At 40.5% G+C, this 15,752-nt stretch overlaps 2 protein-coding genes across 2 annotated transcripts; one reads left to right on the plus strand and one right to left on the minus strand.

The window, feature by feature from the left end:
- The first annotated feature begins 3,813 nt into the window (after window positions 1-3,813).
- Window positions 3,814-4,556, plus strand: LOC147858045 (EG45-like domain containing protein). The gene is made up of 2 exons (XM_087327646.1): window positions 3,814-3,956; window positions 4,135-4,556. Exons 1-2 carry the CDS (start codon window positions 3,839-3,841, stop codon window positions 4,410-4,412), a joined length of 396 nt encoding a protein of 131 aa, XP_087183772.1. The 5' UTR covers window positions 3,814-3,838; the 3' UTR covers window positions 4,413-4,556.
- Window positions 4,557-11,680: 7,124 nt separating this feature from the next.
- Window positions 11,681-14,913, minus strand: LOC147858046 (pentatricopeptide repeat-containing protein At3g02330, mitochondrial-like). The gene is made up of 2 exons (XM_087327644.1): window positions 12,447-14,913; window positions 11,681-12,302 (listed from the first exon to the last, which is right to left on the minus strand). The coding sequence occupies exon 1, from the start codon at window positions 14,868-14,870 to the stop codon at window positions 12,882-12,884; it is 1,989 nt and encodes a 662-aa protein (XP_087183770.1). The 5' UTR covers window positions 14,871-14,913; the 3' UTR covers window positions 11,681-12,302; window positions 12,447-12,881.
- Between the last annotated feature and the right edge of the window lie 839 nt (window positions 14,914-15,752).

Consider the following 15,752-nt stretch of genomic DNA (forward strand, 5'->3'; position numbering starts at 1 on the left):
ATATTATGAATATACTCAATGACATAAATTTCCTTTTTCTCTATATCATATGGGTTCAATATTTAAAACTAACATTTGAACTTAAGGGCCTAGCATGGGGAAAGTTGGCACAAACAGGCCTCCTATCTATAGACGATTGGAGACGCATGGTTGATTCAGGAAGAGCCCAAGAGGACCTTTTCCCTCCCCTCAAGGGAGCTACGAAAATGCGGAGACTGATAGCTGAGGCAGTTGACAGGGTTCCGCTGGGGGAGGCGAGAGAACATGCATGGTTCGGTCTCTTTGACGAGGCTGGAATGGTCAAGTCGCTAAAGGGCATGAGTGAATCGGGGAGTGATACAGTTTTTGGGGACAGCCAGAGCAGCGGCTCTTGGCACCCGATCCGAGTGGTGGCACAGATTGATAACATCTGGAAGACAGACCCGGATGTTGCTAAGGTGGAACCCCATTGGAGGTTAAGGGTATACGGTTGTCACCCCCTTGTCGATCTGGATTGGGACCCCGGGGATTTCAGATGGAAACATGACGATAGACTCCACCACTTCTTCGATTACACCACTAAATTGGGTCGGACTTTGCAGCTGCAGCCAGGCAGCCCCCTTCGCAACGGCTGGCGAACATTGGGCATCCCCGATGAGGCGCTCACTACCTTTTGGAAGGGTCTTTGGCGTCTCCACATGCCTGAAAAGATTAAGCTCTTTTGGTGGCAGATCGGTCATAATGTGGTGCCCGTTGGCGAATGGTTAAATAAACGTGGCGGCCCGTTAGGCTGCCCACTGTGCTCTCTACCTATTGAGTCTCTGAGACATTGTTTGTGGGATTGCCCTCAAGCTCAAAAGGTATGGGATAGAGTGACTCGCCTCCTTGTGGCATGTGAAGTTGAAGGAACAGCCTCGTGGAGCGCTGCGGCATGGATTGATCACTCGGTCGAAGGGTGGACGGACGCCGTCAATGCGGATAGTTGGTGCTATGTATGCACGAGAGGCATGATCGTCAAGATCCGTTTTGAAAGAGGCTTGCAGCCCGCATCCCCTAGGTTTCCGGAAATCTGGATGTTGATCGCAGGTTTCACCTTGTGGTATATATGGAAAGCGCATTGCCTCAAGGTCTTCCAAGGTACGGTACGGCCCCCGGAGGAAATGATCATGGACATATGGTTCGCGCTTATCAGCTGCCTACGAGGGCAACTGGAAGAGGTTTGCAGCCACTCCAACGACGTGACCACTGCCCGTTTGCGCTTTTGGCAGAAATGGCGGAACACGCCTATGGTGATGCAAGGCGGGAGTGGCCCGAGGTGGAACTACCAGCCCCCACGTTGGTTGTTTCCTACTCACCTGCCACCCTCTCTTTGGTGTAGGCCCCAAGAGCCGACTCGTACTAGGCAACATTGAAGGGCATCGCCTTGGATACAGGTAGCTTCTTACATTAAGTTAGGCCGCAAGGCAATGTAAGTGGCTCATCTTCTTTGGCTTGATCGGAGGAAGTCTCCCCGATGTGTGTATAAGTCTCCTTATAGACTCTATGTAATAATCCTTCCTAACTAATGGGAAAGTAGCTTTACTTTGAAAAAAAAAAAAAAAAAAACTAACATTTGAACTTTGGCATATTTTGACAAATCACACTACCAAAACAAGCCTCTACCCATGCAACTCCAATAAAACATTGGATTTCTCAATGTATGAGATAGTCACATTCTTGAATTCCTAGTTCATCCACATTCACAAAGTTAATTAATTCTATATAGACACACTTGAATCCAATAACCTTCTTATATTCTCGAATTCTTGCCAATTCAATTAGCTTTAAACCCAACAAACTAACATTTATTGAATCTATGACCTTTTTATTGATATTGGTTCCAAGGGGTTTCAGTAATGATCTAATTTACTACATGAGACAATGGGGATGTACCCACAACTTTCTAAGAGGTTCTATTTGAAAGAAATGCATAAAGTAGATCAATTAACTACTTTGTGGTCTATCACATCTTATTACATGGTTGTCTACACCAATCCATTGTTTGGAAGAAGACAAGGTTTGGTCTACTGTATCTTCTTTAGTAGCTTGGATATTATGGAAGGCAAGATGTAAGTGTGTATTTCAAATTGTCAAATCAAATGCGGTGAGTTAGTCAAGGAGATATGGTTGATGCTCCTGCATACTCTAAGAGGTCAATATGAGGCAATACATGGTGAGCCTGATGTTGTGTTTCACAAGCAACAACAATTTCGAGAAATTTGGAAAAAGGCAAAGGTCTTCGCCTATTTTGGGGACAGAATAAAATGGAGATATGTTCCACCAAGATGGCTTTTTCCGCCCCCCATCTTGAAAAAACCATGCATGAGGGTTTCCTCTACTAGACATGTTGATTCATGTGGGTAGGAGGGTTGTAATATATTGTATGGATACTTTGTAGCCTTTGGGCATCTTTTCATTAATACCACGGTGAATCTTGACTTTAAAAAAAAGAGAATCCTTTTCATCTATCTGGTCTAATCTTGTGTATCCACAATTTGTCGCTCTCCCTACCTTGCCCTTTTGGATTAACATAAATTTCATTTGAAAAACATGTATTTAGGAAAATCATAGCTCTAAACCTTTGAAAAGTTCAATACCATTTTAAAAAGGGCATTGAGGAAAATCGCGACTCTGGACCTTTGAAAATTTGTGCACAACGTCTTTTTCAAGGTTAACATCCTTACTTTCAATGATATGGAGGCGTGATAAAAAACAATATTAATGTGACACTAAACATCGGGTTTTATATTGCAACGTTTTGCATCACATTCTAATCTTAAATGGGTGATACTTAGCATCACCAATCTATTACGAGTATTTAGCGTCGTGTTCTTCAATGTTAATGATCCCATGTGTTGTAATGATTAAGTATATGTGGGCAAATATTTATGTGTTCCTTTCTATTGCACAAGGAATAATTATGCAATGCAACCCATGATGACCATATACTTATAAATTTATAATATTTGTCTGGTCATCACACATATTATACGAATGCATGGCAATAAAAGACATGTGATTTAGACCTTCTAAGTAACATTTTGAGATATAAAGAAAAATGATTTTAATTCATCTTTGTGATTGAGTAACGTATTTGTTAATTGCTCAAAATGCTTCATGTATGCACAAGGATATTCCTAAAACACAATAAAAAACCTATGGAGAACGTGACCTTGAATGCAAAGGATATTTACTCGGTCGCAATGAATTTGTGTCAAACAAACACTTTTCCACGTCTAAGATTTGCAACAAGAGACAAGACACCTCAGAGTTGTTAGTATGACAAACAACAAGCAAGATTGGCGCCTCTCTCCAAAAATGATATGTCGTTCTTTTGTTGCCTTTATCCATCTTATTATATTGCACTCTATTATGTGTGTGTGTGAGAGAGAGTGAACACGCACATGTTGACCATGACCTATATGTAGCATGGATCCTCTTCTCTACCTTCAAAACTTTTTTGCAAACATGAATATCACAATCTCCCATTCTAAAAAGCGTATTGAAAAAAACCACAAATCAAGAACTTTGAAAATTTGCGGTCTCGGCATCATTTTAAGATTATATTTCTTGCATTATCCTGGCATTATATGCATATATTCAAATAAATGAAGGCATGATATTTCAAGCCACAATGTAATTAGTCGCAAGAAGAAGGCATTTAGAATTAGGATACTCCGGGGTTCTCTGCCTATATAAAGGCGAACCATTAAAGACATATAGCACATCATATTTATAGCAATAACTAGTCCAACAGATTGATTGCACAGTTGTTACACATTACATCATTAACCACATCAACTAGCATCAATTATATAGAATGGCAGCCAGTCAAGCAACAAGTGTTATGTTAGCCATGTTATTGGCAACAATATGTCTAGCACGGAGTTGCGAGGGAGCCACAGGCCGGGCGACCTACTACACCGCCCCTTACGTCCGTAAGTTTAGTTTATTAGTAGATAAATCGATATCTGTAGTAAGTTTATGTTTTATAGATAAATGGCTATCTTTCGTAAAGTAAACTTTGTAGATAAATCGATATCTTTGTCTAAGTTATACATGTACCTACATATACATTCAGTTGATGTTGATTTCAATGGAATTGGTTACATATAGCATCGGCATGCTACGGCTACGACACTAGCAACTTCTTGCCAAACAATTTCATTGTCGCTGCAAATAGTGGACTCTATAATGGTGGTGCCGCATGCGGACAGACATGCCAAGTTTCGTGTTACGGCGCGGGATGCACGAGTAGCCAAACCATCAGCGTGCGCCTCGTAGACCTCTGCCCGGGCTGTGCTAGCGATCAAATCGACCTCTCCCAAGAGGCCTTCTCCTCCATTGCCAACACTGACCAGGGTGTCATCACCATTAACTACTCATGCAGCTAAATTAAATCCCAGCTTCACATCACACCTTTGGCATGTAATAATAACACCCACCCCCCTCACACATCTTATGTGAGTGGGTATATGAGGAGCAATACATCATTGCCCCTAGTTTCTTATTGAATAAAGTCAAGCTTCATCCTTTTATATTGTTTTGACATGAATGTGGGTGATGATTGCACGCGAGTTTTTTTGTGAATTAAACTATCTCCTAGCGCCATTAGTTGTTTCTCTTCATTCCTTTTGAGGGCCTAGGATAACGTCTAATATATCATTTCACTTCACTAGTGTCATCCCCCAATAGAACTATTTATTCATCATCTAAAGGGTCCTCGGGTAATAAGATAAAATGAGGCAAATCATGATCTACAACATAACGTTAGTCAAAAATACATAATTGATTGTTTGATTCGAAAATCTCGACATTCATTGTTTGCTAAAGCTCACTGTGTAATGTGGTCACATTCGACGCAAATTACCATGCATATATCTTCAGTGCTATACATCTAGTTACATATGCCTATCTACAGACATAAAGTACATTGAGTTTCTCAGTCACATCAAGTGTTAGTGTGATTCATGTGTAGGCTGAAATTATTCCAAGTTTTCGATTATGTATTTAGTAAAGCCATAGCCACTTATATATATATATATAGATAGATAGATAGTTAGGTAGATAGATAGATAGATAGATAGACATATTCATTGAAGTCAACTAAGATCCCCTAGTATGGTCCTAATGTAGCTATAAATGGATTTCTGATTCTACCATTTCTCATGCATTTTTATATATTGCTCATGATACAAGAGTAATACCTTTTGATATATGTAGTAAGGATAGCTTAAGTTAGCACAACGTGTAGTTGTCCTACTTAATTTATTCAGGGCAATATCTTGAACTCTGTTCAAATTGTCATCATTATTCGTTTTTAATGTAGAGGTCAGCTCTTTGTCATTTCAAAATTAATGATGAACATGTCTACGTCATCCAATTGACACTCTCTAATTGAATGCACATTAATCTTCTTTCTTCCATCAAGAAATCTAGTCATCTGAATCATCTCCATGTTACAAAGGATGAAGCACCGTATGTCTCACAACATAGATACAGTAGGGGAGGGTTAAATCCCATGTTATATCGAATTTGTGTATAGATGTTCTAAGAATTCAATTACTAGCTGCAATCATGTATGCTAAAACATGGCTTGCCACCAAAACCGCTGATAGTCATGGGATTGACAATGGTTATAGTATTATTTGTGGTGGATTTTTGGCCAGAGATGAATGGAATGCTGGACTTTCATAGCACCGTCAACTGTGATTACTCCACAAAGGTACATGAATTTGGATCAAAGAACTTAAAGATTCGGACCAAACTCAATGGAAAATGTCCCAATATATCTCCATGCATCCTGAACTGTTCCAAGTAATCAAGAAAATTTGATTATGTAACTTATAAAGTAGAATTATAATGCTGTCCGATCAGGATAGTGATAACCCTTATCCAATTGTAGTTTACCTTCTATGAAAACGGAGGAACAAAAGAGTCAACTTGCATTATCGACTTATCGTCAGATGTCAGATTCCTTAAGTATAGATTAAGATATGGTTACAATACAAAAGACACTTTAATTCCTGAGAAACTTAAAGAATAAGAATCTCTTAGTATATTATATTCACAAACCCATATCAACCACTTACCCTTGTTGGGTATGTGAGGAAGAGTGGGAAACACACAAGAAGCTCAAAGAAAGAAGCACTCACACAAGGAAGGCAATGGCTGGAATAGCTCTCTATTGATGAATGTTCCTAAAAAAAATAGGAGCTGAAATATATATCCCTAAGTACTAAGTACCACCACATATGAGTGATTCATGTATGTGGTAACATGGGGAAAAAACCTCTAGCCAGCACTAGAGTAAAAAGTGCCCATGTATAGGGAAAATGGTTCACATCAAAGCTACTAGAGGAACACGCAAGTGTAACAAACCCCCCTAGAGCGAATGATGTGAACATGTACAAGGAGTGACAGATCAGCCCCCACAAGGCAATAAGCCTAAAGCTTTGCGAAAAGCTTCAAACTTTTCTCGTGGAAGAGCTTTGGTGAATATGTCTGCCACGTTATCTTGTGTAGGCACATATACCAAATCAATATCTCCTGCATGAAAGCGCTCTCTCACATAGTGATAATGCACCTCAATGTGTTTGGTCCGTGCATGAAATACAGGATTTCGTGCAACAGCCAATGCACTCTGACTATCTGTGAGAATACGTGTAGCAACTTCAATCTCCATGCAAAGATCCATCAAAAGGCGTCTTAGCCATATACACTCCACTGTAGCTGTGAAAACTGCCCTGTACTCAGCTTCACAACTTGATGTCGCCACTGTAGGTTGCTTTTTACTCAACCAAGATATACATGAGTTTCCAAAGAAAAAGCAATTACCACTAGTGGACACGCGAGTATCATAACAACCAGCCCAATCACTATCTGTAAAAGCATGCAAGCATGGCTGAGTATCTCTGCCATAAAAGAGACCCAAGCTCAAAGTGCCTCTAAGATATCTGAACACACGTTTCACTGCTTGCCAATGCTTAGTGCCAGGGCTATGCATGAATCGACTCAATTGGGAGACTGCATACTGTATATCCGGCCTTGTATTGCATGCATATATAAGACATCCCACAGCTTGTTGATAAAGAGAAGTATCAAATGCATCACTAGAATCCTCAACAGAGAACCTAAATCCTGTCTCCACAGGTGTATAAACCGGCTTGCAATCCTCAAAGTCAAAACGCTGAAGTAGTTTTTCAACATACTTTCCTTGATGCATAAACATTCCCCCCTCAACGGATACAAACTGGATGCCAAGATAGTAGCTCAAAAGACCAAGATAAGTGACTTCAAAAGTATGCTGCAAATCAGCCATAAGAAAATCGAGTTTTGCATCACATGACCCAGTCAAGAGTATGTCATCAACATAAAGAACGAGCACTAGAAGATCAGCCCCATCTTTGCGTACATAAAGTGTGCTTTCAATCGGACTACATGTGAAGCCAAGAGAAATCAAGTGCTTATGGATTTTTTCATACCATGCACGCGGAGCTTGCTTGAGACCATACAAGGCCTTATGCAAGCGACAAACCATATGCTCTTTCTCTTTCGTAGCAAATCCAGGAGGTTGCTTCACATAAACCTCTTCTTGCAAATCACCATTTAAAAAGGCTGTTTTTATGTCCAATTGATGCATTTTCCAACCTCTTTGGGCAGCCAATGCAACCACGGTACGAATGGTAGTCATGCGTGAAGTAGGTGCAAAAGTTTCCTCATAATCAATGCCATATTGTTGGGCATATCCTTTGGCAACCAATCTAGCTTTGTAGCGATCAATACTACCATCGAGCTTTCGTTTAATCTTGTAAACCCACCTAGTACCAATCACATTCTTTCCTTTTGGCAATTCACATAACTCCCAAGTACCATTTTTATGAATGGAATCCATTTCTGATTGCATAGCACTCATCCAATGTGGATCATCACATGCATCTTCAAAAGTAAGTGGCTCCTCATTACATGCTATTGCAACAATAGAATAATCCACAAAATTACCTGATGCATGGCGAGAGCTTGATCTTGTTTTACCAAGTAAAGGTGCACTCAATTTGCTATCTTGCAAAGTTTGTTTTAGCCACCTCGGCATAGTTTGTGACCTCTCGATAGCCATACGTTCATTATGTAATACATCTTCAATATGTACATCATGCGTGGGCTGAATTTCATGCTCATTTTCAGCCACATTTGGTTGGACATTTCGTGCATTTTCAACACTTATTTGCTGGAAATTTTTATCCCTTTGAGACTCACTTGGCTGGTCTACATGTCCATGGTCAAGCGCAGCACTTTGGAACAAAGGCATGAGTGTATCAAACACATCTTGTGAGCTAACTGTTGGTTGTTTTTTGCATTCAAGAAAAGGGAAAGCTGAATTTTCAGCAAATACAACATCTCGACTCACAATAATTGTGTCCGTCAATGGATGATACAAACGATATCCCTTACTTTCCGCACTATAACCAACAAATATGCATTTCTTTGCCTTGTCATCAAGTTTGTGACGTTGTTGTGATGGCACAAGAGCATATGCCAAACAACCGAACACACGCATATGACTAACCATAGGTTTATGTCCATTCCAAGCCTCATATGGCGTAATGACTCTCAACGCTTTTGTAGGGCAACGATTCAACACATAATTTGCACACATAACCGCTTCCATCCAAAACTTGTTAGGAAGATGCTTTCCTTTAACCATACATCGTGCCATCTCTAAGAGTGTTCTATTTTTGCGTTCTGCAACACCATTTTGTTGAGGTGTATATGGCACCGTACATTGATGTAAAATACCTCTTTCACAAAGAAAAGCATTAAACTCATGTGACATATATTCGCCACCACGATCCGTGCGTAGAGTCAAGAGCTTATTTGCGGAAAAAATTTCAGCCATAGCTAAAAATGATTTGAAGCAAGAAAAGACTTCATTCTTTGCTTTCATAGGATACACCCATGTATGACGAGTAGCATCATCAATGAAGGTAACAAAATATACATGCTTTCCAAAAGATGGAGTCTTTACAGGACCACACACATCACTATGAACAAGTTGTAATTTTCTTGTAGTGTGTGTATGACTATCTTTTGGAAAAGAAGCACGATGCATTTTTCCAAGAATGCAACCTTCACATGCATGTTTTTCAATGGACTCAAGTGTAGGCAACCCAATAACCATATCCTTCTTTTGCAAGTGAAGCAAACTATTGAAGTTCAAGTGACCAAAACGAGCATGCCAAAGCTCCATTTCAGCCATGGAAGAAGTATGTACGGCCAAGGCATTTAGAGAAGCCCTCTTGTATGTATCTAAACGGTACAAGCCATTGCATAATGTACCGGACATCACGATAACATCACCATTGCTATAATCGTGAACCATGCACTTATCATCAACAAAATGTACATGAAGTCCGGCTTTGGCAATCAAAGGAACCGAAATTAAGTTCTTCTTGATACCGGGCACATACAATACATTCTTTAAGATGACAACACCTCCATTTGCAGCCGAAAGCTCAATTTCTCCTACTCCAATGATAGGATAAGAGGCATTGTTTGCACACACCACATGTCCACCTTTGGGTGCATCTTTCAAGGATGCAAAAAAACTTTTGCATGAAGTAATGTGCTTTGAAGCACCACTATCAAAGAACCAATCCGAATCAATCTCACTTACAACCATACATTTAGAGTGCAATGATGCATCATAATGATATGTAACAACACATGCCCAATAATCTTGAGCCATGTTGGCCTCATCACTCTTTGCACTTGAAACATTTTCAGAAATGGTCATGCCGGATTCCTTCTTCTTCTCATTGCGCTTAACAAGCTTTCTACATTCTTCAATCGTATGGCCAACCTTTCGACAATATTTGCATCTTTTCTTCTTTTGCAAATCACCATCATTAGAGGAATAAGTGAAAGAGGGAGGTTGAGGCTTTGGTTTTGAAGAACCAAAAGCTGAACCATGCTTGCCTTTTCCTTTTTGTGAGATAGCAAGTGCTTGTGTTCCCTCTATCAAACCACTTCTATTCACTCTAGATTGTTCTTCTTGCAAAAGAAGAGACACAACCTCATCAAATGCGTACATATCCGTATTCCCTTTTGCAACCAAACGAATAGTAGTAGCAAAGCTTTGAAAAGATTCGGGTAATCCTTTCAACAACGTAGAGACAAGTGATGTATTCGAAATGATCTCATCAATGTTTGCCAATTGCTCTTTCAAATCTTTAATGCGTGTCACATACACATCTATCGACTCATTTTCAGCCATATATACATCCTCAAGTTGCTTTCTCAAATATGCAACACGTGCTTCGTTACGCACGGCATACAACGAAGCAAGAGTGTCCCATGCTTGTTTGGATGTAGAGCATGACCGAATATGTGGAACTATATGACGCTTCACAGAAAGTGCAATCAATGCATGAGCTTGAGCATCTTTTCCATCCCATCTAAGTTGCTCTTGTGTTGGTGGAGTAGATGAAGTCACTGTGCTCGAAGATGAACCTGTATCTGTGATAGTAGACTGTGAAGTAGTAGGACCGACGGGGCGTCGATCTACATCTACCACTATGTTCCATAGTTGTTTGGCAACAAGAACGTGTTTCATCATGTAGGACCACATTGGATAGTTTGTCCCATCAAGCTTATCTTCAGCTTGAAGCATGCCAAACAAATCACCATTGTTTGCCATTTTACCAAAGAACAAGAAAGTGGTAAAATATTACCTCAACGAATCGGAAATGAGTGCTGAAAATGCAGCTCACAAACTATCACTGGGATGACGATTTCGACTACACGAACGGCTTCGAAATGGGGGTAAAACAGCAGGGTACCTGCTGAAAATGCGCTCCAAGTGCTGAAATACACTTCTCTATATTCGGAAGTTGATTTGCACAATGAAAAGTGCGCGCGCGCCGCGACACCGCGATGCGGACAACCGAAGATGGAGAGGATGAAGAACTTGGCTCTGATACCACTGTTGGGTATGTGAGGAAGAGTGGGAAACACACAAGAAGCTCAAAGAAAGAAGCACTCACACAAGGAAGGCAATGGCTGGAATAGCTCTCTATTGATGAATGTTCCTAAAAAAAATAGGAGCTGAAATATATATCCCTAAGTACTAAGTACCACCACATATGAGTGACTCATGTATGTGGTAACATGGGGAAAAAACCTCTAGCCAGCACTAGAGTAAAAAGTGCCCATGTATAGGGAAAATGGTTCACATCAAAGCTACTAGAGGAACACGCAAGTGTAACAACCCTCACCTTGGGCTATGGTAAGGACAACATCTAAACTCAATTTAATCAAATGGCTTGATTGGGTCTTACAACTATTCAGGATGTGGTTCATTCCCAAGGAAGTTGATGGCATTTCATAGAATTGGGCGAAGATATAATTGCTTGTTTATTCAGAGCCCATTACAAGGGGTGGAAGTAATTCCCCACTGTAATTCAGAGGTACCATAGGCAGATTGGCTATTTTCAGACTCAGCCTTTGTCAGAGACCAATACAAATGTCGGTTGATTTCTTAGCAGTTTTGGATGCTTGACGAGGTGGCATTCCTATAGATTCCGCATTTCTAAGCACCTTTCGTTTCTATTGGACAAGAAACGTTTTGCTTCTGAAATTCAGTCACCAGGCATCAGAAGTGTTGGTGCAGAACAGCATTTTGCCTTCCTTTCTAAGTGAAAATTGTGTACTCAGAGTGAGAGTAATAGTAGCAAACCTATTCCTGCTGACTGAAGTGCAGAACCAAAACATTTCCAAAGGACCATGCAACTTTTCCATTAGGATCTAAGGATACAATTCATTGATTTCCCCCTTGTTTAGTTTCTCTACACATGGACATTTATTTCAGTTGAATGAACCACAATGAGAGGTGTAAATGTATCTCCATTTCGGCAGGTATTTGAACGAGCAATAGATTGATGGTTCCTCATCATTTCCATTCTATCTTTGAATTGCTTCAGTATTGGAGTTTATGGCATGATTGGGGGACTTGCAATGATCTTTTATGTTTAGCTTGGTATTAGTAATCATGTATGTTGGTTGATTGAAAGGCATCTTGTTATGATAATCTTTTCGCACACCTAAAGAAATGTCTGCTTCTTATTCGGCTATGCACCACCTTAGTCTTTATGCCAAGCCTTGTGTGTCTTCGTGCTTTATAATAACATAACATATCCACAGAAAAAACAAGATGAATGCCTGCCCAGACAGGTGTAGCTCGATTTGCAGGGTTGTTCAGCTGAGACCTTAAGTTCATGTGTTTGTGCCTACATTCCGCAACAGAAACAAAACTGATGAGATTTGAACTTAAGTGCATGGGTTATCACAAAATGTAGCTTACATCTAGGTATGATACATATTTGGATAATAACTTAAGAGAGACCAACAGACAAACCTATGAATATGCTCACCAGTTGCTGTAGAAGAGCCAAAATGCACCATCTATCGAAGTATCTTGCCTGCGACCCAGATATTTAAGTTACTTTTAAGAAAAATGTTCTTCCCTTCTCACGTTCTAAATTAAAAATTGGGCAGCCCGAATGCAGATTTCCCAACACAGAATTTTCTTTCACTACTGTCACAAGCTTTGTAAAAGTGTTAATCGAAAACAGAACATCAGCTGACCTCAATGACACATTTGAAAAAGTTGTCCATCTTGAATCATAGGGGAGGTGCCATATGCATTGTTTGGGCATATTTGTCCTGTAAAAAGAACCACTGCGCTCTTACTTAAATCACTTCACATCAATATAATATAAATCAACTCCTGTAACATCTTGGATTCCATCTTGACCTCCTCAAAGAGACTGCTGATTGATAATATAGATGTATATCAAACATCAATGTTATATATACATATTAAGCATACTGATGTAAGTTGCTTTGTCTGTTTCATCTATTTCCATGGCATATTTGAAGACTTCTTTTCCTAGATTGACATTGCCCCACTTTTGGCATGCTCCCAATAGACTATGCCATAAGACAGCACCAGGATGAAAAGGCATATTTCCAATGAATACTAATGCCCTGTCAATATGCCCTCCTCGGCCAAGCAGGTCCACCATACAGTTGAGGTGCTCGAGAGTTGGAACAATATTACAGACTTTGCTCATGAATTCAAGGTAGTGATGCCCTTCATCTATATGGCCTGTGTAACTACATGCATTGAGAATAGCGCCGAAGGTGACCACATTTGGTCGTATATTTTCTTTAATCATTCTGTCGACCATTTGAATTGCTTGTTCACTCTCTCCAAGTTGGGCATACCCTGCGATCAATGCATTCCAGGAGACTGCACTTCTCACTTGAAGCTTGTCAAACACTTCTTGTGCTTTAGTAACCAAGCCAGACCTGGCATACATGTCAATTAAGCTACTTCCAATGATGATATCTTTCTCTAACCTCTTTTCTACAATCTCAGCATGTATTTCCTCGCTCTTCGCTATACATCCTATACTCCCACAGGCTTTCGCACAGCATACATATGTGACTATATCAGGAGAAACACCGTCACCATGCATTTGGTGAAAACATTCAAGGCATTTCAAGTGATTCCCTTGTTTGGAATAGGCCATGATTAGAGAAGTCCAAGAAACCACATCGCGAGTCAGAAGACACCCAAATACTTGGTGTGCCTCGGTAACATAGCCAGCCTTACCATACATATCCACCAATACATTTCCAAGAAAAGTATCACTTTCAAGTCCTTTCCAGCAGATTTCAGTGTGTATGTCCTGCCCCTCTTTGATGGCTCCTACGATGCCTCCATATGCTTTTAAGCTGAAAGCAAATGTTAAAACATCTGGAGGGACGACTCCATATCGCATTTGTTTGAAACATCGAAGGGCATCCACAACATACCCGTGTTCAAGATATCCTCCAATGATGGCATTCCATGAGATTATGGTTCGGACTTGAATATTTCTGAACACTTGAATAGCTTCTGGAAGCAAGTTGCACTTCACATACACATCTACCAATGTATTTGCAACCATAGTGTCAGTTTCCATCCCTTTCTTCATCACCTGCACATGTAATTCTTGGGCCTGTTCTGTGGCAGCTAGGCCTCCACATGCTTTCAAGATGCACACAAACATAGCAGCATCTTCACAGATGCCTTCTCCTTGCATTTGTTTGAAGCCATCGACTGCCTCTTCAAAATGCCCTTTTTCACTATATCCTACAATCAATGCAGTCCACAAGACATGATTTCGTGTCGGAATGGTATCAAACACATCCTGTGCCTGAGAAAGGCAGCCACATTTGGCATACGCATGAACAAGACTGCTACCAACCACAAGATGGGATTCCAATCCTTTCTTGGTGATGTCCGCATGCAGCTCTTGAGCTTTGGCTGATCCTCCGGATCCTTCCATCATGCCACAAGCCTTGAGGACACAAACATATGTGACATGATCAGGTGAGACACCGTCTCTCTGCATGCCAGATAAGCAATGGAATGCTTCCTCACTACACCCACTTTCAGTGTAGGCTGCTATCAATGCAGTCCAGGAGACAACATTGCGGAGGGTCACGGAGAGGCCATTGAAGACTTCGCGTGCTTTGGAAACGGAACCACACTTGGAATACATATCCACAAGAGCAGATGCAAGGAACACATCATCCGACTCCAACAATGATCCTTTCCTACAGATGTAACAATGTATCTCACTGCCTCTCGCCAAGTCTTTCAGCTGAGCACACGACTTCAAGAGTGCAGCGAACGTAAAGGGATCCATAATATCCTTCTCTGATTGCAGCATCTTTCCATAGAGTGAAAGGGCACGCTGGGGCTGCTCCCTCAGCTTGGTGATGCCTCCACCTGTGACTATCATAAAGAGAGGGATCTTCTGGTCATAGAGAGACAGAGGCAGAGGCAGAGGCAGAGAATATTACAAGTTACAACAGACAGAGTCCAGACAATGAAGGAAGAAGGAATTTGTAAAGAGGGGTGGGTATTCCAGAAAATAAGAAAAAGGGTATTCTGATGATATTAAGGAAAAGTATTGCATGGGGACCAAATTCTAAAGCCTACAGAATTCATCGGTCATTTGATGTATGATGAACAATGGTAAATGATATGCTCGAAGCAAGGGCAAATGTTTGACTCACATTGAGTTGCGGATATTGACAACATGGTCTGCATCGATTGGAGTTTCACATGAACCATATAGAAGATGACTACTCTAGAAGTCTACCTACTTGCTGAAGAGAATTGGCCAGCCACAACCGGTTAATATGTGTGCGTATGCGGGTGTAAAGCTCGAGAATGATGGTGCACAAACAAATAGAAAACAAGAGTACCAAAACACAATATGTTTACGTGGAAAACCGGAAATGGGAAAAACCACGGGAGCCCACAGACTCCGAACTATCTCACTATCAATAAGAGGAATACAATAAGAACCTACAAGGCACTAACCTTGAGTTCTTCTTTGTCTAAGCAGACAGCTATAGAGAAGTTACTCACTCTCACTCTCTTACACTAAGTTAGTTACAGAAGACACAACACACTATAACTTTTCAACTAACTCATAATGATTCCACACATTATTATAAAACCTTTTATGTTAAAGGATTGTACTTAGGTTTCCACATTGATGGAAGTTTATCAAATGCTAATGAAGAATGGATGCAAAAATTATCTCCTTTTATATAATTGGCGTTGGAGGGCTCGCACTAGGCTAGTCTATCCAATTGGCATTTCAACTTATTTA

This window comes from Azolla caroliniana, unplaced genomic scaffold, assembly GCF_043228905.1.
Source record: "Azolla caroliniana isolate FFs.n. ecotype wild unplaced genomic scaffold, voAzoCaro1.0.p SCAF_11, whole genome shotgun sequence".
Classification (NCBI taxonomy): domain Eukaryota; kingdom Viridiplantae; phylum Streptophyta; class Polypodiopsida; order Salviniales; family Salviniaceae; genus Azolla; species Azolla caroliniana.